Source organism: Ochotona princeps, chromosome 9, assembly GCF_030435755.1.
Source record: "Ochotona princeps isolate mOchPri1 chromosome 9, mOchPri1.hap1, whole genome shotgun sequence".
NCBI lineage: Eukaryota > Metazoa > Chordata > Mammalia > Lagomorpha > Ochotonidae > Ochotona > Ochotona princeps.
The window spans coordinates 34243432-34266199 of NC_080840.1; the positions used below are offsets into that span (position 1 = coordinate 34243432).

The following is a 22768-nucleotide window of genomic DNA, read 5'->3' on the forward strand; positions in this document are numbered from 1 at the left end:
ATCCAGGAGCTTCTTCCGAGTCTCCCACAATATGAGCAGGCACCCAAGGCCTTGAGCCATCCTCCACTGCTTTCCCAGGTCATAAACAGGGAGCTGAATGGTAAGTGGAGCAGCTGGGACACAAACCGCTGCCCAAATGGGATGCTGGTACCTTAGACGGATACTTAGTCAAATAATGCCATGACAGTGACTCCATGAAGGTTTTAATTCTTGCTGTCTGTTGCTTTGGAAATACATTAGAATTCAATTACTTTTAAATACTTTTACTGTTAGTCTAAAAGGTAACATCAAGTTAACCAACTCATGTAGGTAAAATATCAAAAGTGGATTCAAAATGGCACATTGAAAATGTGGAATCTCCTGTTGTGGGGAAAAAACACCTCATCTTGCAACAACGCCACAGATGGCTTTCCTTGGATGAAGACTATGTTAGCATGTTGAACCTTAAAAATCAGGATCTGGGGCAGGAGACAGAATCACAATGAGAAGATAAGCAGATGCCATGCATCCCAAGGTTCCTGCCAGCCTCTGCATTCTAGGTCAGACAGAAATGCCAGAGATCATCCCATTGTTTCTGTTGGCATTTCTTCATTCTAACACAAGGACACCCATGTGAGCTTAACATCAGGCATTCCCTGAAATGTGCTGACTCAATTCTTCAGCCACCGAACCCTAAAGGCTTAGATTTAGATTAGTGTTTTAGAGTATCGTTCTCTGTGCCTAATGCCCCCATAGTCACAGTGAGGAAAGCCACCTGCACACCCCCCACGATCACGGGAGTCTAACCCTATCTTTTACTGGCTAAGCCCACTGTAGGTTTCAATGTGTAATTATGATGAGCAGCTAAGTGAAGAACTGTTCACAGTGCAGCTGTCACGGGCAGTGGATTCAAGCAATAGTCCTCATATGAAACACAAGCACATTCCTTGTGTAGCGCACACAGATGGAGAAAGATAAGACGCCTAGGCACAAGTTCCCTGCCCTCCTCTTCATTGCGATGTGCTGCGGTCCGTTGGCCCTTCTCGTGCCACACCTATCTATGTGGCTGCTGAAAGATACACAAGGTCTCTTGTTTCTTCTTTTGCTTCTGCTCTTTCACTTGCTTTTTCACTCTGCAGTCCTGTTTCCACCTGTTCTCCCGTCTCACCTGGAAAAGCAACCAAGGGTGATACTAAGCGACACTCACTCGGCATCCATGATCAGTTACCCTGTGGTTGGTTTCCAATGGAGGGAGTTCCTTCTCTAAACCATGAGTTATTTTCTTAATATTTATTTATTTTTATTGGAAAGGCAGATGTGCAGAGAGGAGGAGAGACAGAGAGGAAGACCTTCCGTCCGATGGTTCACTCCCCAAGTGACTACAATGGCTGGTGCTGAGCCAATCCAAAGCCAGGAGCTACGAGCTCTTCTGGGTCTCCCATGCAGGTGCAGGGTCCCAAGGCTTTGGGCTGTCCTCTACTGCTCTCCCAGGCCACAAGCAGGGAGCTGGATGGGAAGCAGGGCCGCCAGGATTAGAACCGGCAACCATAAGGGATCCCGGCGCATGTAAGGCGAGGACTTTAACCACTACAGTATTGTGCCGGGCCCTAAACCATGAGTTCCAAACCATGGTTTAGAGAAGGTCTAAACCATGAATTCCTTGGGTGGTTGACTTTGCCTACCCTTGTGTAGAAAGCCATGTGCTTTTACTGGCTTCCCGGTGCAGTCCCTGGAGTACTTGGCCCACACCTTATTACAGTAACCAACCTCACAGAGGGTGGGATTCTCTTGACCTTCTCCCTCCCCACTGGACTGGGAGGCCCCAAGGACCAGCTATCTTTGATCCATCCTGCCTCCAGCAGTCAGCATATGGTTAGGTACTCAGAAAATACAGGATCAACCAATGAAGAAAACTGGTAGCACTTGTGGTAGCTCTGAGTCCCAGTTGTTCCACTTCCCACCCAGCTCCTTGCTTGTGGCCTGGGAAAGCCGCAGAAGACGGCCCTAGTCCTTGGGCCCCTGCACTCATGTGGGTGACCCAGAAGAAGCTCCTGGTTCATGATATCAGACTGGTAAAGACCTGGTTGTTTTTGGCCATTTGGGGAGTGAACCAGCAGATGGAAGAGAGATTTATTTTCTCTCTTTCCAACTCTGCCTTTCAAATAAATATACTGATTTTTTTTTTTAAATAAAGAACAGGGTCTGGGGCAGAGGCATGCAGGCTAATCCTCCACCTGCCAAGAGCCAGCATCCCATCTAGATACTAGTGTGTGTCCCTGCTTCTCCATTTCCAATTCCACCTCTCCACCCCCGCGCTTATGGCCAGGGGAAGCAGCAGAGGGGACCCTGCAGCCATGTTGGAGACCATAGGAGGATCCTGGCACCTAGCTTTGGATCAGCCCAGGTGTGGCCACAGTGCCCATTTGGGGGGTTGGTGAACCAATGAGTAGAGGATCTCTTTCTGTCTCTCCATCCCTCTGACTGTAATTCTGACTTTCAAGTAAAATAAATACATGGTTTAAAGATAAATAAAATTAAGTAAAAAAACAGACATGTGCACGCTTAATTATACTTTACTGTGAAGCTAAAATTTTCCAAATTAGAAATCATGTCTCCAGAACAAAATGCATGTTTATTAGTTCCATTAAAGAATAATATAAATATCATAAAAAATAACTTAAGATTTGTTTGTTTGATTGGCAAAGTTACACAGACGCTAAGAGAGAGAGAGATCTTCCATCTACTGGTTCACTCCCCAAATGGCTTCAACAGCCAGAACTGAGCCAATCTGAAGCCAGGAGCCTAAAGCTCCATCCAGGCCTCCCACAAAGGTGGCAAGGGCCCAGGTAGTTTAACCATCTTCTGCTGTTTACCAAGCACATTAGTAGGGAGCTGAATTGGAAGTTGAGCAACCAGAAATTGAAAGAAAACCCACACAGAAGACCCACTTGGAGTTTCTGGCTCCTGTTTCTAGCCTGGCCCAGCCCCAGCTGTTACGCACTTTAGCAGTGAACCATCAGGTGGAAGATTCTCTTTCGCTTTCGTGTGTGTGTGTGTGTGTGTGTGTGTGTGTGTGTGTTTTCCTCCCTCAATCACTCTTCCAAATAAGTAGAAATCTTTTTTTAAGTTTTGCTGGAAAGCTGAACCAACGCTTGATGGAATGGCTGTTTCCCAGGTTGGAAAACTCTGTTTAAGTCAAATGAACTTCAGCCAGAGGCTTTAGTGGCTGCATGTTCTGATACACTTTGCCTTCAAAAAATTATTGAACACTTTACCTTCAACGTGCTGCTCCTCTCTGTGAATGGGTGTCTTCCCGACTGTTTCCTCATTTACCTCTGTCTCTACAACTCCTGCCGGCTGCTCTGTGCTTCCAGCCACTCCTTCCGGCTGCACCTGCTCCAGCTCGTCTGGGCTTTCAGGAGTTGTGCGGTCTGAAGCATTCACTACAGGTGATTCGGTAGGCTGACTCACATTCAGTGCCACCGACTCTCCAGAAAGAGGTTCCAGGAAATGAGACTGTTCGCTTTGTCCCGGTGTCTCCTGAAGCTGCTGCTCTCTGGCTGCTTCCGCAAGTTGACTTGCTTCCACTGTTTCCGGAGCTTCCTTCTCTCGAGGAATGGTTTTGAGGAGTTGGGCCGATTCCCCCCTGCCCAGGGCTTCTGGGGGTTGCAGCTCTGCACCTGTCGGCAAAGACGGGCTGTGCTCAGCCGTTCCTTCAAGTCCTGCCTCGCCTGCAGCAGCGTGGGGATTCTGGGTGCCATCCAGTGCCCCAGGGGAGTCCTGGTCTCCTGCTGTCCGCAAAGCCTGACCCTTGCTGTCAGTTCCCAGTGCTTTCAGAGTCTGAGCCTCTCTCTCTCCTCCCATGTCTTTCTTTTCCTCTGCTGGTCCGGTGTCGTCTTTGCCACTCCACTGAGGTGGCCCTGATCCCCCTGCTGTCCCTGGAGGCCGAGTTATCTTGGTGGATCCTGCCTGGTCTGCTGCATCTTCCCCAGGGGTTGCCCCCGCTGCTGGGGGCTGCTCACCGAGAGGTTGAAGGCCATTCGCTGCGGGCGCCCCTGAGGTCTTGAGCGGCGTGTGTGGAGGAGTTTGGCTGTGAAGAGCAGCTTCTCTTCTTGCTGTCCTCGGCTTGGGCTGGGCAAAACTGAACTCGCTGTCTTCTGTGTTCGGAGAGCACTCATTGGAAGTTGCTTTTTGACCATTCATTTGGAAGAAAACGAAAAATACAAAAAGAAAACACGCATTATTACTTCACTTTGATCTTGAGAAGACAGATCTGGCAGTTCAAGACTCCTTCCCCCAGATAGAAGAAAAAGAAAATTTGGAAACAATGACCTCACCCACTTTCCCCAAAACCTCAACCCTTCCCATCCTAAATCAACTATGTAAATAAACATCAAAAATATTAAATATATATAAACCATGACCCTAAGGCTCTCCAAGGCAAACAAACCCCTTCTCTGCCTTCAGCTCAAATGCCTCATTCTAAACTCTGAACTCGAAAGCCACTGTTTGCTCCTCCGGCCACCATCTCATGGATCCTGCCTCATCTGCTACCCTAGGACCTCCCACTTTGCTTCTTAAATACGTTTTCCTGCCTCAGCCTGTCTCCTCTTTAGGCTCAGAAAGCTCTCACTTCCCTTCCATTGTAGCCTGGCTGCCTGGGAGAGGAAGCAGCCCCCTTTGGCACTGAGACACCTGCGAAGGGGCATGGCAGAGAAGGTTCAGCCTGAGTCTCCTGTCACTTGAGAGGCACAGAGGGAAGACGGATCAAGGGAGAGCAGGGAAATGTGTATTTTAACCCTGGCTCTGTCCTGCAACTTGTGTGGCCTTGGGAACTTAATACACAATGATCTCATGTAGAAAACAATAGTGAATTTCCCTCTCCCTCAGACTTAAAATGAAGCACCTTGTCACTTTTAGGTGCCCAAGCAAAGGTGCTCTGGGTATTTGAAGACAAGCCACCTGGGTTATCTTTGTATTTATATTCTTTGACCCAGCAATCCTACTGCTGGAAATGTATCCAAAAAAACAAGCCCAGCATGATAGCCTAGTGGCTAAAGTGTTTGGCTTGCATGCGCCGAGATCCCTTAGGGGCACCAGTTCATGTCCGGGCAGGCCCACTTCCCATCAGCTTCCTGCCTGTGGCCTGGAAAAGCAGTAGAGGGTAGTCCAAAGCCTTGTGACCCTGCACCTGTGTGGGAGACTCGGAAGAGGCTCCTGGCTCCTGGCTCCTGGCTTTCGATCGGCTCAGCTCCAGCTGGGAATGAGCCAGCAAATGAGAGCTCTTCCTCTCTGTCTCCCCTTCTCTCTTTAGATCCACCTTTCCAATAAAAATAAAGAAATCTTAAAAAAAAAAAAAAAGACTTCAAAAAAAATCACACTAAAAGTATATATAAAATTATCTTCAGAGGCCCAGCACAGTAGTCTAGCAGATAAAGTCCTCATCTTGCATGCGTTGGGATCCCATATGGGTGCCGGTTCTAATACGGCTGCCCCACTTCCCATCCAACTCCCTGTTTGTGGCCTTGGAAAGCAATCGAGGATGGCCCAAAGGCTTGGGACCCTGCACCTGCATGGGAAACCCAGAAGAGGCTCCTGGTTCCTGGCTTTGGATCAGTACGGTTTTGGCCACTGAATCATTGGACAGAAGATCTTCCTCTTTGTTTATCTGACTTTCCAATAAAAGTAAAATAAATCTTCAAAAAATCGTTTTCAGGCTTTGCATGTGATGTCTATGAAACATACATCAATTTCAAATTTCGACTTGAGTCTCATGACTCACCTGCAAACACTTCAAAACCTGAAAAGGCCCAAAATCTGAGCTCAGGCACTCCAGATAAAGGATGTTTCATTTGCGGTGAGAGTCACCCCACAGTGGAAGGCATAGCCCAGTGCTCCTTGGCCTAGTGAATGTCATGTACATGTGTAAGATGATGCCCATGAAGCTCCTGGGGATGAACGGAGCAAGCTGCTCCTGGAGACCGACCCCGCTCGTACAGTACCCGGGATATTCACAAGACATGTACAATCTACCAGGTACTCAGAGCACACACCAACAACCCAGCTTCTTTCACCCACCTTCATAAAGCTAAACTCGCATGGCATTTCTGCTGTTCAAAACAACGAGGGCAAGCCAGGACTGTGGCAGAAGTAAACCTGCCACCTGTGCTGCCAGCATTCCAATGGATGCTAGTTCTTATCCCAGATGCTCTGCTTCCAATCCAGCTTCCTGCTAAGGTTCCCGGAACAGCAGCAGAGGCTGGTCCAAGGCCTTGGGCCCCTTGCACCCCTATGGGAAACCCAGAAGAAGCTCCTGACTCCTGGCTTCAGATCAGACCAGCTTTGACCCTTGTGGCCAACTGGGGAGTGAACCAGGGATGGAAGACCAATTCTCCCTCTAACTCTGCCTTTCAAGTTAAAAAAATAAAACTTTTTTTTAAATGAGGGTTTATTTTTAAACACTTAAAGGACAAAGGCTCAGGTCTTCTTGAGTATACTGGAAAAAGATTTCAAGGAAAACAAACAGTAGCATGAGACAGGGTCTCAGGGCCCAGCAGCACCTTCCTCACACACTCTCAGAGAGTTGGATACCGATTTTCGTTTTAAAACAATCATACCCTAATGATACCTCCTCTCAGCCCAGGAATTGAAGCCCAGCCAAGTCTGACACTTTTTTTTTTTGGTCGGCTTCAGTGAGACTTTTTTTTTTTTGGTAATTATTATATTATTTGATTTTGATAATCTTTACATAGTTGATTAGGGCACCAAGGGTCAAATGTTACAGGAAAGTGGGTAAGACCCTTGTTTCCTTATCATTATTATTATTATTATTGTTATTATTATTATTATTTCTGTTTCTGGGGTAAGGGAGGAGATAAAGGGAGAAGCCGCACCCAGCCTCCCACCCATCCCAGGTCCCCAACGTGGGACATGCTCCGAGGTTCCTGCTCAAGTGGTTTTGATAGTTCAACAGACCTGAATTGCTGCCAATCTCACCACTCCAAGCATGATGAAATCTCTCCAGAATCCACTGGCTGACATAGTCCACCTTAGAGTCTCCGTTTGTCCAGAGTTTCACTGCCAACACATGGCTGGGGTAGCTGATTGGTTTCGGTGAGACTTTGAATAACCCCCTACAAGCATCCAGGGCTTTGTGTGATGCTGTGAAACATTAACACAGGAGTGACACCACACGCCGAGCTGGCTCCGTGGCTTCCACCCAGCACAGCTCCTAGCATACCAGCCAGCTTTGTCTCACTGTCTTTACCCCTCTCCTGCAGGACCACAGGCTGTCACAAGCTGGCACGCTCCCCACAAGCCCGTCTTGGCCAATGGAACCCTCACCTTCTGCCGTCCTCCTAGGTCATGATTCTTCCCATACTCTCTTCAGTAGCACCCTTATCTCCCAGAATCCCATTTCTATCAATTCACCCATGCGCCCCCATCAATGGTTTTTGGTTGGATTTTTCTTAGGTGTTAGAGCCACACCACAAGCTGCTGGCAGAACCACAACTAGATCCCCCAAAGCAAAATGAGCAAGGGGCTCTGGAGTGACACACCTTTGACCTGAACCCCACCCCTGCTCCACATTAGGTCTGAGGCCCGGGGCAAATGACTTCTCCTCATTAAGTTTTCATTTCCTGGCTACACGTGGTGCTACTAATGCTTGCTTAAGGCCACCGTGAGAATTAACTGAGATCACAAATGAAAGTTCTTGGAAGCAGCTGGATGTTCTCTCCTTCATCTCCACTTTGTACTGCAGCCTCGGGATTTGATGCGGCTACATCTAGTCTCTTGAAATCTTCAACTTTAGAAAAAAAAAAACTACTTATTTTACTTGATGAAGACACAGTTCTTAGGGAAAGCATTTGAGTAGTTGTCTGTCAGAATTATAAATGCATGTATCCTTTGACCTAGCCGTGCCACTTCCAGGAACCTGCTCCACAGAGAGTTACACACATTTGAAATGACATCTGTGTAAAAGAATTCATGTCAGCCATGTGCCAACAGGGAAAGACCAGAGGGAAAATCCAGTGTTCCTCAATGGGGGGTTGTTTAAATAAATCTCACAGAAAATTATTAAACAGGTGTTAAAAACCCAAGAAATTATCTATATCTCAATACAGAAAATTCTGTATATTCTTAAGTAAAAAGGTGAAGAACAAGGGTATAGCACACTACATTTTGTAACTAAAGATAAGAAAATGAAGTAATCTGTTTAACAGAGAAAGGAGCCTTGGAAGAAAGTTTTCAAAAGCTAATGGTGTTCACCCCTAGTTGACAGGAACAAAGCACATGGTGGGGAGGGACGGGAGGTGGACTTGTCACACTGTTACGTGTGACCGGGGATGGAGCTCTTCGAGAGTTCTGGAATCAGCTATGTGCAACAACCAGGCAGACGACCACAACGTGACAAATGCTCTCCAACGGACACAAGCACACAAGACAGTGCAGTGAGCAAAAGGAAAAAAGATCATACATATTTTCTCTATAGAAGAACAGCTTATAAAACTAACCTAAATAGTACTGCGCCATGGCTCAATGAATTCACCACCCTGTGACACCAGCATCCCATATAGATGCCAGTTCTTGTCCCAGCTGCTCCACTTCTGATCCAGCTCTCTGCTTACACCACCAGGCTTTGAAGCCAGGAAAGCAGCAGAGGATGGCCCAAAACCTTGGAACCCTGTGTGTATGTGGGAGATCCAGAAAGAAACTCCTGGCTCCGAGCTTCAGACCAGCCCAGCTCTGGCCATTGCAGCCACTTGGGGAGTGCACCAGCAGATGGAAGACCTTCTCTTTCTAACTCTCTCTGTAAATCTGTCTTTCAAATATAAATAGTCTTTACAGAAGCTTGTGTTTAGTGGGGACTGAAACATCACCCTGTGAAAATCCTGGTTGTAACCTCAAGGTATGCCTCAGTCCAAAGAATGATTCACACATGCATGCAGGTGTCAGAAGCCTCCTCTTTTTTTTTTTTAAGATTTATTTTATTTTTATTGGAAAGTCAGATATACAGAGAGGAGGAGAGACAGAGGGGAAGATCTTCTGTCCGATGATTCACTCCCCAAGCAGCTGCAACAGCCAGAGCTGAGTCAATCCAAAGCTAGAAGCCAGGAGCTTCTTCCAAATCTCCTACGTGGGTGCAGGGTCCCAAGGCTTTGGGCGGTCCTCCACTGCTTTCCCAGGCCACAAGCAGGGAGCTGGATGGAAAGCAGAGTTGCTGGTATTAGAACCAGATAGCATAAGGGATCCCAGGGCGTGCAAGGCAAGGACTTTGGCCACTAGGCTACCAGTGCTGGGTCCAGGAGCCTCCTCTAACACCTCTGCTTTTAATGAGAGCTCAGGCCAGCACAAATGTACATGGAAATGCACACAAATTAACCTCCCTCCCAATGAGCCCATCAATAATCACTATTTCTTTGATTTGCCCACCTTGGAACTTAAGCTGAAAAATCTCAGGAAGAAGTCTACCAGAATTGGATGGGGCAGGGATCAAACACGTTAACAGAGAGTCCTAATGCCTTGGCCCAGAGCCCTCTGTGGACTTCAAAGTCTGTGACATCTACAAAATCTCTGTGTTCAGATTCCGTCAGATCCTCCCGGGAAGGGGAGGGGAACAAACAAACAGAAATTGCGCTTATATTTACAAGTTGCCATCACAAGCAGAAGAAACTCACAATTTAACTCTACAAATGATCCCACTTGCAAGGAAAAGCTCCTGGGACGTTTCCAGGCACTCAGCAAGAATCCACATGCGGCAGGCAGCGCCAGGTGCCACTTCGTGTTTAAATTCAGCATTGACACCCCCTCCATCCCCTACCAGAGGCAGGTCTCCAGTGCATACACACATCTGGTGCTGAAAAATGCTGGAGCGGATGTGGCATCTGTAGACTAATGCCTCCCTCCCCTAAAGGCTGTGTGGTTACATGAGGAATTCATTCAACAATCACTGAGAACCTATTCTGTGCGAGCGCAGCTAGGCGCTGGGGCACAGTGAGTACACGCATGGACAGGTCACTCCGCGAGGTGGCACTGCTTCCAAGAGCACATGCACGCATGGTTGGGGCAGGGTACAGAGTGAATTATTTATTGGGCCTCCAAGATCATGGAGTTGAAGTGTTGATGAATGTGTAACAGTATCCAATGACAACAGTGTATTGTCTATCAAAGACCAGATGCCAAGTCCATCTGTTAATTGAATCTGCCTGTTGAGCAATGTTGATGCAGCGTATTAATTCATTCCCCAACACACTAAAATTTGTGGTCAGATGTTTCCACCTTTGTTCCAAGACAGCATCCATGAAGCCTTAGGACAATAATAAAAACAGGAATAAAAAAATGAAATAGTATAATGCATATGAATATCTTTCAAAACAAAGCTCTTTGTTATTTCCTAACAAGATTATGAACCCTATTCCACCATTCCTTTTCGAGGAAGTATCGTTCTTCAAATCTTTTTATCAATTTAAAAATCTAGTGGAGGGCCCCGCACAGTGGCCTATTGGCTAAAGTCCTTGCCTTGAACACACCAGGATCCCATATGGGCACCGGTTCTAATCCCAACAGCTCCACTTCCTATCCAGCTCCATGCTTGTGGCCTGGGAAAGCAGTCGAGGATGGCCCAAGGCCTTGGGACCCTGCACCTGTGTGGGAGACCTGGAGGAGGTTCCTGGCTCCTGGTTTCGGATCAGTGCAGCACCAGCCATTGTGGTCACTTGGGGAGTGAATCATCGGGCAGAAGATCTTTCTATCTCTCTTCTACTCTGTATTTCTGCCTTTCCAATAAAAATAAATAAATCTTTAAAAGAAAATCTACAGTGGAGGCTGGTGCTGTGGTGCAGCAGGTTAAAGCATGACCTGTGATACCAGTATTCCATCTGGGCATTGGCTTAAGTCCTATCTGACTTCTCCCTAACGCTCCTGGGAAGGCAATGGAAGATGGTCCATGTCCTAGGGTCCCTGTTATCCATGTGGGAGACCTGGATGGAGTTCCAGGCTCCTGGCCAAGCCCTGGCCATTGCAACCATTTGGGGGAGTGAATCAATCAACGGAAATTTCTCTTTCTGTAATTCTGTATTTCAAACAAGTAAATCTTTTAATTTACAATGATGAGTTAGTGCTCTCCCCCTTACACCAGGATGCTTCTCCCCCAGGATAAGGCAGGGAACAAGAGAAGCCGGATCAAGATGGTGCAGCCTCCCAAAGCATGCGTTTTTCCTATTGAAACTAGTAAGGATTTCCTCTGGAGCAGAGTGCAAAAATGTACCTGACTCCCTAAAACAAAACACAAAACCACAAAGAACCTGACCTTCACACAGGCCTCTTTGGATCCCAGAGCGACCTAAGGACTCTGCTTTCTTAGGAAATAAGTTAATGAGCATCCCCAATGGGTTTTTTTCCATCTGTCCACACTGTGGTCATTGACAGGGGATTTGAAATTCTTTTTCCATGGGGTTTTAACTTTCTGCCTGCTTCCTAACTACATCTTGCCTTCTTTTATCTTTTGAAGCTAGAAATAACTGGATCTGATATCACCAACGTTATGGACTCTACGCGTATTTCTGACTGTGATGCGGTAGCTGAGCTTGGCAACGGCTTTCATGACAATCCTGTGCTGCCAGCTACAACACCAGACAGGATGATGGTTCCATGACTACAGTAACAGATGCCAAGAGAAGATCTGGGAAAAGGAACTGCTTGACGTGTGAGTCCCTCCTAAAAGCTTTGAAGAAGACTGTCAGCTAGCTCCAAGGGACTCCATCTTCCAAGCCCTACCCATAGTCTGAGAGGTGGAGCAGTGCAGCCCAACCTTTCAGTAATTCATACATTTGCCTTCGTTCTCTCCCCAGGTTCTTAGCGCTGTCAGCAACGGTCCTGATGCTGCGTTTAACCTATTTACTGTGTCTCTTCCACCATCTTCTCCCTAAGTTGGGTCTCTCGGGCAGGCAATCGCCTGGTCCGCTTACTTTGTGAGATTCAGTGGTGACCACCTTATGTCACATACACTTTTATCAGGAAATACTTAATCGGATGAGGCAAGTGCAAACGACCCCTTCCAAGTGCAGGAGCCTAGGTAAGGACCAATTGCTCACCTCTGATATCATCCGGTGTCATCTGAGGCTGAAGGCTAGTGGGAGGGAAAAGAAGGGGACTTTCCTTGTCTTGTGTAATGCACAGGCTGACGCCCGAACCCTGCGATTCTGTCAGCGTCAGTCCCAGCAGGGGCGCACACCTGCCGGACAGAATGGGCCCAGGTCGTACCTTTCGGACCTTCCCCGGGGACCCCCTGCTCACCGCTGCGGGACCTGCTGCTGTCGCTGGCCTTGTTGAGGGCGCTGCTGGAACAGCCCATCGCGGGAATGCAGCCTCCTGTCGCTGTCTGGCGAAACGCACCCGGTGCCTTCGAAGTTTCCAAGTTTCCCCAACTCCAGGAGCGCAGAGATCGCGCCTCAAAAAAGCGAGCAGTGAAGCAGAGGGCGGTGGTGGAGCCTGAGGCAGAACGGAAGAGAGGAGGCTGAGGTGGGTCAAGGCAGTGGGAGAGTGGAGGCGGTAGCACCTGCAGAGAGGAAAGGGCCAGGGGACAAGGGCGGGGCGTGGCTGCAGCAAGGGGACAACCCATCAACAGCGGCCAAATAGCGTGGAGCGGAGGAGAGCTGCCGACTGGTGGGCTAGGAGTGACAGGGAGGGTGTCGCTTCACAACCACGGCGTGCTACCAAGGCTGTTTGCCCAATTCCTTGCTTTTCCTACGTTCCCATCCTGGAGTTTAGTTGCCAAGCCTCCCTGCTGTTGGCTTTCATCTGAAATCTTTTACCTCCATCTTTTTTTTTTTCTTAAGAGAATATCCTGTTTTCACACCTGGGCCTTTGGGGTGGCTCCACTTCCTCTACTGCACGTCCTGGGAGACAGCAATGATCGCTGGTGTAGCTGACCCCTGCAGTCATGTGGGAAGCCTGGATGGAGTTCCCAGCTCCTGGCTTCAGCATGGCCGAGCCCTCCTGTCCAGGCACTTACCTGGGGACTGAACTAGCAAATGGGAACCTTATTCCAGCCTCTCAGATAAATATCAGTTGCCTGGGGCTGCCATTCCAAAGCAGAGGTGGTGACTTGAACAGCAATAGCTTATTTCCTCACAGTTCTGGGGGTTTGAAGTTCAAAATCAAGGTGGCAGCCCAGGGGACATTTCCTGAGGGCTTCTCCCCTGAGCTGGTAGCTGACATCTACTCCGTGTCTTCTGTGGATCTCCCCTTACAGAGACACCAGTCACAGTGGACGAGCGCCCATGCATGCAATCTGACCTCACCTTGGTCACCCCTCTAAAAGCTGTGGTTCTAATACAGTCACCTTCAGAGGTACTGGGACCAGGATTTCCACATACAGAAGCTGAAGGAGACACAATTCAGCCCTTACCCTGTCATCATCTATTTGACACTCAGAGTTCTTAAACTGTGGCTGCCGTCCTTACAGCCATCACGAATACCACACAGCTCTGGGCTCTACCACGTGCTAGGAGGTTCCTCTCTCCCTTTTTCCCCTTATGTCCCTTGTTCCCACTCTTGCTACTGGTCCCCTTCTGCCTTGCTCCCTCTCCCTCTTCTTGGGACTTCTGGGGTCTTGGGCACACATCCATCAGTTCCTATGCAGGATCTCAAAAAAAAAAAAAAAAAAAAAAAGAGCTTAGCTCCATTCTTCCCAAAAAAGACACAACAATTCAGATTACTTAGAAGTAGTATATAACTCAGTGCCATGTGGTCACATGGCAAGCTACTTCTCTACCCATGGTGCTTGCATATCATATGGGCACCAGTTCAAGTCCCAGGGGGCTCCACTTTCTTTTTTTTTTTTTTTAAGATTTATTTATTTTTATTGCAAGTCAGACATACAGAGAGGAGGAGAGACAGAGAGGAAGATCTTCCGTCCGATGATTCACTCCCCAAGTGGCCACAATGGCCGGTGCTGCGCCAATCCAAAGCAAGGAGCCAAGAAGCTCCTCCAGGTCTCCCACACGGGTGCAGGGTCCCAAGGCCCTGGGTCGTCCTCGACTGCCCTCCCAGGCCACAAGCATGGAGTTGGATGGGAAGTGAAGCTGTTGGGATTAGAACCAGCGCCCATATGGGATCCCGGGGCGTGTTCAAGGCGAGGACTTTAGCTGCTGGACCATTGCTCCAGGCATGAGCTCCACTTTTAATCCAGCTCTCTGCTAATGGCCTGGGAAGTAGCAGAGGATGGCCCAAGTCCTTGGGATCCTGTACCTGTGTGGGAGACACAGATGAAGCTCCTGACTCCTGGCTTCAGATCAGCCCAGTTCTGGCTATAGTGGCCATTTTGGATGTTAACCAATGGATAGAAAATCTCTCTTTCTCCGTTTCTCCCTCTCTCTCTGTAACTCAGACTTCCAATTGAGACAAATAAAAATTTTTTAAATAAAAGAATACGTAACTTAAAATTCTCTGAATCTTAATACTTTTATTCTAAATCAGGGCTTACTGAGCTCAGCTAAGTGCCTCCCTCCTTTCCTTGTTAATTATCTTTGAGGAGCCATTTGCAGTATCTCACCTTTCTTCAGGGATAATTAATGATGCCTTCTAATTTCTTCAGAGGAAGCATTTTGTCATCAGTTAAACGATAGTATCAAGGAACTTGTGGATGTCAGCATGGTTTTCCAATGTTTCGTCATTGGGCTCAGGAAGAACAGGGCTAAAGGAAAGGGAGAGAAAGTAGAAATGGGTTCCACACCCTGTTTCTCCCCTTACCAAGGTTCACCTGGCCAGTTGGCCACCAGGAGCAAGAACGACCAACTCTAGGACTCCAGACTGGTACCTTGCTTTGAGGGAACCCATTAGCCACTTCCTGTGGCTAGTGACCGGTCCTCCTGGGTGCAGCAGGCCCTTATTGCCATCACAGACACTGCATTACATCTGCTTCTGCTGCCCGTCACGCCCCAGCCAGCATCCTCCATTATTAGACGCATCCTCAACACCTTACATCCATTGTTGTGTCAGCCAGTAACTCAGTTTACTGTGAGTTGAGGAAGGCAACAGGTGGATTTTCATGGGATTTGCTCATCTTTCCGTTTACTTGATCATACAACAGTAGTCACATTCAGAACATGGCTGAGGCATCAGTTATGGCACCAGCCACCACCATGCGTCCTGTGGTTTTTCACAGTGTGTTCTGACAGCAGACTATGAATCAGTGCTGCCTCTTCCCGTGAACAGCATCCACAGCTCTGGGTCATGCTCCCTGGCTTATAATCTATGTGAAGAACTATAAAATAAATTCACTTATGCTTTAGCCATGCTACTTTGTTGCTTACAAGTCTGTGGAGTGATACACAGGCTTACTTTACCTCCTTTCTTCCTGATCATTCTCCTCAGTAATTAGCTGCCCTATCTTATGGCTTCAGGCACATTGGATGATCACTGGATAATGCCTGATCAGTATTTCTAGAAAGTATGTTCTACTTACTTACTTGCCTACTTACTTATTTACTTTAAAGGCAAAGCAAGAGAGAGAGGAAGAAATACGCATACACATAGAGAACTTCACCTGAAAGTTCATTTCCCCAAATTGTTGCAATGGCCAGGGCTAGGCCAGGTTGAAACCAGGAGCTTCACCCTAAGTTTTGGAAGGGACACAAACATTTAAACCATAGTATATACAATAAAAAGTGACTCAGGAAAGTCACTTCAAGTACTTCTATCATTCATCTCCTACAATGGGAGTAATACGTACCCTGATTACTTTGGAGGAATACTATGGAAGTACACAGCTGGGTGCTGGCACTATGACTCAACAAGCTAATCCTCCACCTTCAATGCCAGCATCCCCATGGGCACTGGTTCATGATCCCAACAGCTCCACTTCCCATCCAGCTCCCTGGTTATAGCCTGGAAAAATAGTGGAGAAAGGCCCAAATACTTGGGACCCTGCACCTGCAAGGGAGACCTAGAAGAAGCTCCTGGCTCTTGTCTTCAGATTAGGTGGTTGCAGGCAACTGGGGAGTTAACTAGCAGATGGAAGATCCTTCCCTTGTTATCTCTGCCTCTCCTCTCTGTAAATCTGTCTTTTGAATAAAAATAAATAGATCTTGGAATGAGAGAAAGTGAGAGAGAAGGAAAGAAAGGAAGAAAAAGAAAGAAAGGGCCCAACACAGTAGTCGAGTGGCTAAAGTCCTTACCTTGCACATATCGGGATCCCACATGGGCGCCGGTTCATATCGCAGCAGCCCCACTTCCCGTCCAGCTCTTTGTGACCTGGGAAAGCAGTCAAGGATGGCCCAAAGCCTTGGAACCCTGCACCCACATGGGAGACCTGGAAGAGGCTCCTGGCTCCTGACTTCAGATCAGCTCAGCTCTGGCCATTGAGGCTACTTGGGGAGTGAATCAACAGATGGAAGATCTTCCTCTGTGTTTCTCTTCCTCTATATATATCTGGCTTTGCTATAAAAAGAAAGAAAGAAAGAAAGGAAAGAAAGAAAGAAAGAAAGAAAGAGAGAAAGAAAGAAAAGAAAGAAAGAAAGAAAGAAAGAAAGAAAAGAAAGAAAGAAAGAACACACAGTGCATGGCCAGGTATTTGAATTGCTTAATTTTTTTAAAGTTATTTGTAAGGTAATGTTGAGAGAGAGAGAAGTTTTCCATTGATATCTGATACTTTATTCCACAAATGCTTGCAGTAGCCAGGAATGGCCAGGACAACACCAGGAGCCTTGAAATGCATTTGCGTCTCCCATGTGGGTGAAGGGCCATCTTCCACTGCTGTCTCAGGCACACTAGCAGAGAACTGGACAAGCAGTGGCACAGGCAGGACTCACACCAACACTCATACAGAAGGTCAGCATCTCAGGTGGCAGCCTAGCTCACTGTGCCACAGTGCTGGCTTCAGTGTCTAAGTTAGCATATGCCTCAGCACCAATCCAACTCATTCCTTAGGTTTCCACTTCTGATGTTAGTTTTCATAAGAATCGCCCAAAATGCCAATTAAACTCAGGTTCCTAGGTCTCACATCCAGAGATGTCTTCCAAAGGCCTGGAAGAGGTGAAAAAGCCAGAACTCCAAGATATTACTTTTTATTATTTTTTTCTATAATGTTTATTTATTTTCACTATATTTGAAAAGCAGCAAAAGGGAGACAGAGACGGGGAGATGAAGAAGAGAGATATGCTACCTGCTTGTTCACTCCCCAAATGCCTGTAACAGTTAGGCCTGTGCTGGGGTAAAGCCAAGAGACCAGAATTCTGTTTTGGACTCCCATGTGGCTGGGAGGGACCCGAGTATCTGAGCCATTACCTGCTGTCTCTTGGGATGCAGGAAGCTACATTATAGAGGACTAATACACCATAAATCTGCTTTCTTCAATATGTGATCCAAGTGAAACAGCATCTTTCAAAAGATTTATGTCTTAAATATTCACTTGAAACAGTTACACAGAGAGGTCTTCTGTCTGCTGGTTCACTCCCCAAATGGCCACAACAATTGGAGCGGGCCAGGCCAAAACCAGGAGCCAGGAGCTTCTTCCAGGTTTCCCACGTGGGTTCCAGGGTCCACGTGCTTGGCCCATCTTTTGCGGCTTTCCCGGATGCATTAGGAAGAAATCGGAACAGATGTGAATCAGCCGGGTCTCCACCTGGAGCCCGTATGGAACGCCAGCACTACAAGTGAGGCAAGAGGAGGGTGGTGGTGAGCGCACCACAGCCACAAGCAGCATCCTACCTCCTGCACCAAACACCTGCTAGGATGGAATGAGACAACCTGCTTTTTTAGATTTATTTTTTATTGAAAAGTCAGATCTTCAGAGAGGAGGAGAGACAGAAAGGAAATCTTTCATCCGCTGATTCACTCCCCAAGCGGCCGCAACGGCTGGAGCTGAGCCAAACTGAAGCCAGGAGCCTCTTCCAGGTCTCCAGGTCTTTCAGGTGCAGGGTCCCGAGACTTTGAGCCATCCATGTCTGCTTTCCCATGCCACAAGCAGGGCACTGGATGGGAACTGGAACCACTGGGATTAGAACTGGCGCCCATGTGGGATCCTGGCACGTTCAAGGTGAGGACTTTAGCCGCTAGGCTACTATGCTTTTTAATAAAAGGTTGGCAACCATGTATGAAGTATGGATCAGGAAGGGAAAGCAGCACAGGATCAGAAGTAGAGAGGCTGTAGTTTCTGTCTTCTATCAGGGAGCAGTTTTACTTTCCCACACCTGCTCTCTGTGCTTTCTTCCTTTCCATATCTTTGTCCCTTTCAATAAGCATTTATTTATTTACTTGAAAGTCAGGATTACAGAAAGAGAGAGGCATCTTTCATCCACTGGTTCACTCCCCAAATGACTGTTACAGCCAGAGCTGGTCTGGTCCAATGTTAGGAGCCAGGAGCCTCTTCTGGAGCTTCCTCGTGGGTGCCGGGGCTCAAGGAGTAGGGCCATTCTCCACTGCTTTCTCAGGCCCTAGCAGGGAGCTGGATCAGACGTGGAGCAGCTGGGACTCAAAGGAGTACACTACAGGCACAAGATTAGCCTGCGGCACCACTGTACCAGCTTCACGTGTTTTGTTTAAATCAGACAATCTGTGTTAGAGTTGTGGCAAACAGGCTCAGGTGCACTCCCAACATGGGCATTCCCAGAGGACTCATTCAATCCTAGCCGCTCCACTCTTGACCCAGCTGCTAGCTAAAGTGCCAGGGAAAGCAGCAGCAGCAGATAGTCCAATAATAACTCTGAGCCCCTGCCACACACATGGGAGAGCAGGACGGAATTCCTGGCTCCTGACTTCAGCCTGTCCCAGCACCGGCTGTCCCAGCCATTTGTGGAGTGAGTCAGTGAATGGAAGGCATCTTTTCAAATATAGGTAAATCTTATACTAAAAAAATTCAAAGGACTTGTTACTTGTTAGCTCTAAAATTACCTAGGAAAACAAGGTCAGAACTTACTGTGTTTATGGAACCAGATTATAGAAGGCAGATATACAGGATTTGTACAATGCTAAGTAATTTGTGCCTAAATGTTAAATTGCTATTACAATTTTACTTTAAAGTGAGGCAAGCACTTGAATAAACTTTGCAGAGACTTAAATCACAGGTCTGAGTTCTGGTCCTAAGTTTTACAATACACCAGACATGAAAATCTGACAATATAAATTTTTGGTGACTGTTTAAGAATATAAATAATGGGGCACGGCATGGTGGCGTAGCAGCTAAAGTCCTTGTCTTGAACGTGCCAGGATCCCATATGGGTACCGGTTCTAACCCCAGCAGCTCTACTTCCCATCCAGCTCCCTGCTTGTGGCCTGGGAAAGCAGTCAAGGATGGTCCAAAGCCTTGGGACCCTGCACCTGCGTGGGAGACCTAGAAGAAGCTCCAGGTTCCTGGCTTCGGACCAGCTCAGCTCTGGCCGTTGCATTCCTTTGGGGAGTGAATCATCGGACAGATCTTCCTCTTTGTCTCTCCTCCTCTGTGTATATCTGACTTTGCAATGAAAATAAAATTTTCTAAAAAAGTATATAAATAATGTAGTACAGTTCGTGGCTCAGTACACATTTTTGGGTGGAAAGTTCTTCCCTCATTCTTTCTCCAGATTGGGTTGAGTTCACCTGTATGATTTTTTTTTGTTGTTATTATTGCTGGAGAAGGGCAGGGGGAGGACTTTCAGTAGCTAGTGTGTGTGTGTGTGTGTGTGTGTGTGTGTGTGAGATATATATATATATATTGTGTGTGTGTGTGTATTTATTTGAACAGCAGTTTTACAGAGAGGATCTTCCATGCTCCGGTCCACGCAGCTGCAAAGGCAGGGCAAGGCACCTCGGAAGACAGTACGGGCGGGAGGAGCTCCCGCACTGGGGTCACTGTGTGCGACTTTCCCAAAGCCGCGTTCACTCGGGATGCCGGTGCCTCCTGCACAAGACCGGCCCCAGCTAACGCTCTTTAAAGTCTTGTTTACTTCAGAGGCGGATATGTATACAAATATATATGAAATATACGAATATATATACACATGAAATAGTTTTCCCAAATGTCCGCTTCTTTAGGGAAGGCAGCAGCTGGGCGCTCCATCTGGGCCTCCCCTGTGGGTGGCAGGGTCCCCAGTACTTGAGCCCTCCAAGCGGGACTCAACAGTACCCCGAGAGCCAACGGAAGGGTCCCAGCCGGAGCGTTCACAGCACACACGCGGACCGCCTTTACAGGTTCATGCTAATAACACTGTGGCAGAAAGGGAAACTCAACTCACACCGACACGCGGAAAACCAAAACGCCGCGGTCTCCATGGTGACTAACGGCCTCCGCAGCCGCCCCGAGCGCCGCCCCACCTCTATCCCCGCCCCTTCCGCTTCCGGCGCGGCCGTGAAGAGCGTTGCACTGTGGGAGTTCCGTCCTTTCTCGCTCCTCCCCGCCATCTTGACGGGCGCTAGGTGAGTGGGCTCCGCGGGGCCGGGGCTTGGGGCAGGATGGGTAGTCCTGCGCGCGGCCGTTCGTGGCTGCGGATCGCCAACGTGGCCTCCGTATGTTGTAGGTTGGAGGTCCGTCCCGCACCTCAGGCAGGAAGATGGTGGCCGCCAAGAAGACGGTGAGTGAGGCGGCGCGCCGGGGCCGGAGGGCGCTTCACGTGGGGCCGAGTGGGGGTCTCGTGGGGCCGGCGGGAGCGGCGGGACCCTCGTCTGCCGAGATGGCAGAGCTCTGAGGGCCCGTGTTCCCGACTTTGTAGAAAAAGTCGCTGGAGTCCATCAACTCGCGGCTCCAGCTGGTGATGAAGAGCGGAAAATACGTGCTGGGCTACAAGCAGTCCCTGAAGATGATCCGACAGGGCAAGGCGAAGCTGGTCATCCTTGCCAACAACTGCCCGGCCTTGAGGTGACTGGGAGGGGCCCCCCGGAACACCCCACGTGCAGGGGTGCAGGCTGCGGCCTGCCTGAAACGTGCCTAGGTTCTAGAGATGTGGTATAGGGTAGGAAAACCTAAGGTGGGCTGTGCTACCAAGTGGCAGACTGTCGTAGGATCACCTGTTTCGCTCCCCGCTCTCCGTTCTCCGAGCCAAGGTTCATGCAGGAGTCGGAGGTTTTGGAGTTGAACTCAGTAGGTTATTGTAAATAGAGCAGACCTGGACCTTGCAGAACACAGCACCAGTGATGGGTCTCCCACCCTCCTTAATTCTCTGTAGTGATACACGCCTCGCAAAAATTTCCTATAGGGTGTCTGTCATTACTGACCAAATCCTAGAATTTTCTGCATCCTATCATACGGCTTGATCTTAGTCTAAACCATTCTTTGAAAATCCTGCCTTAGAATAGAGTAGCAGTTTTTCATTGTGAGCGCAAAGAAATCCCATTGGGGATTTTGCCAAAATGTACATTGATTTCTTTGCACCCTGCCCAGGGCCTGAGGTACATTTATAATGAGCCCGTTGTACTGCTGCTGTTTTTTTAAGATTTATTTTTATTGGAAAGGTAGATTTACAGAGAAAAAAAAAAGACCCGCCTGCTGGTTCACTCCCCAAATGACTGCCACAGCCAGAGTTATGCCCATCCGAAGCCACGAACCTCTTTTGGGTCTCCCACATGGATGTGCAGGGTCCCAAGGTTTTGGGCCATCCTCCCCTGCTTTCCCAGGCCTCAAGCAGGAAGCTTACCTGGGAAGTAGAGCAGCTGGGACACCAACTGGCACCCACATGGGATCCCAGCCTCGCAAGGCGAGGACTTGAGCCACTAGGCCACTGTGCCGGGCCCCAGATGCTGTCCTCACCATAGTGGGTATTTGCTCAGCAGATATTTGCTGGTTACTGTCAATTCTATCCAAGTGAAGGTTGGTTTGTATCAGTTATCTAAGAGTCATAATAGTTGGGTTTTGAAGGCCTTCCCAAGCATTACTCTGTTTACACTTAGTCTGTCAGTCACCTGATAGGACATTTGCTTATTTGCAATTTTCTTTTGTTTCCAAAGGAAATCTGAAATAGAGTATTATGCCATGTTGGCCAAAACTGGTGTCCATCACTACAGTGGCAATAACATAGAGTTGGGCACGGCGTGTGGGAAGTACTACAGAGTGTGCACGCTCTCCATCATCGACCCAGGTATGCTTTCACAGCAGAGTCGTTTTCTCCCCTTTTAATGCACTGCAGATATCCCTGTGAGTGCAGGTGACCACATGGTGAGCGTCTCCTGTAGTTCCAGTTAACAGGGAACTGATGGTGAGAGCCAGTACGGTATAATTGACTTTGTTTTGAATGAACACATTTTTATGTTGAGGTTATGAAGCATGTAAGAAATAACAACGGGGTGAAAGGTAAAGGGGATGGTAATTAGGTAAAATAGAGGAAAACAATATTTGCTGCCCGAGAATAAACAGATAAAATAGGTTGGGAAAAGGGTGCGGACAGCAACATTATGTTTCGAGTTTAATGAGAATTGAATTAATCCATATAATGCGAATATTCTCGCTGTTCTGATTTTGTGATAATCAGGGCAGGCTAAACATTCGCTATATTAAGACCACGCATGTGTCCCCAGGCCTAGTTCTCTCCCTATGTCTGGTCTTAAAAATGCTGGTGATAACAGTTCTCATTGGTGTGTGATCACGGGTGATGGCTGATGAGAAGTGGCAGGATAGCTAGTGGAAGCCTTTTCAGATAACAATTTGCAGGTTTTGCTAGAGAATTCATAACCAAAGAAAATAGCTTCTATGACACTCAGTAATCACTGTTTTTCTTTTCTAGGGGACTCTGATATTATTAGAAGCATGCCAGAACAGACTGGTGAAAAGTAAATCCTGAAATTTTTCCTTTAATAAAAACGGCCAGAGCTTGTGTTAAAA

The 22768-nt window shown here is 47.9% G+C and overlaps 2 protein-coding genes and 1 non-coding gene across 3 annotated transcripts; 2 read left to right on the forward strand and 1 right to left on the reverse strand.

The window, feature by feature from the left end:
* Positions 1–766: 766 nt before the first annotated feature.
* ERICH5 (glutamate rich 5) lies at positions 767–12390 on the reverse strand. Its single transcript, XM_058668370.1, has 3 exons — positions 12277–12390; positions 3255–4166; positions 767–1147 (listed from the first exon to the last, which is right to left on the reverse strand). The coding sequence occupies exons 1-3, from the start codon at positions 12332–12334 to the stop codon at positions 1038–1040; spliced, it is 1080 nt and encodes a 359-aa protein (XP_058524353.1). The 5' UTR covers positions 12335–12390; the 3' UTR covers positions 767–1037.
* A 7989-nt stretch (positions 12391–20379) lies between these two features.
* On the forward strand, positions 20380–22768 carry RPL30 (ribosomal protein L30). Its single transcript, XM_004580622.3, has 4 exons — positions 20380–20528; positions 20667–20812; positions 21898–22028; positions 22671–22768. Exons 1-4 carry the CDS (start codon positions 20508–20510, stop codon positions 22718–22720), a joined length of 348 nt encoding a protein of 115 aa, XP_004580679.1. The 5' UTR covers positions 20380–20507; the 3' UTR covers positions 22721–22768.
* Positions 22380–22511, forward strand: LOC118757558 (small nucleolar RNA SNORA72). Its single transcript, XR_004995263.1, has one exon. It is a non-coding gene; the product is annotated as a small nucleolar RNA SNORA72 (small nucleolar RNA).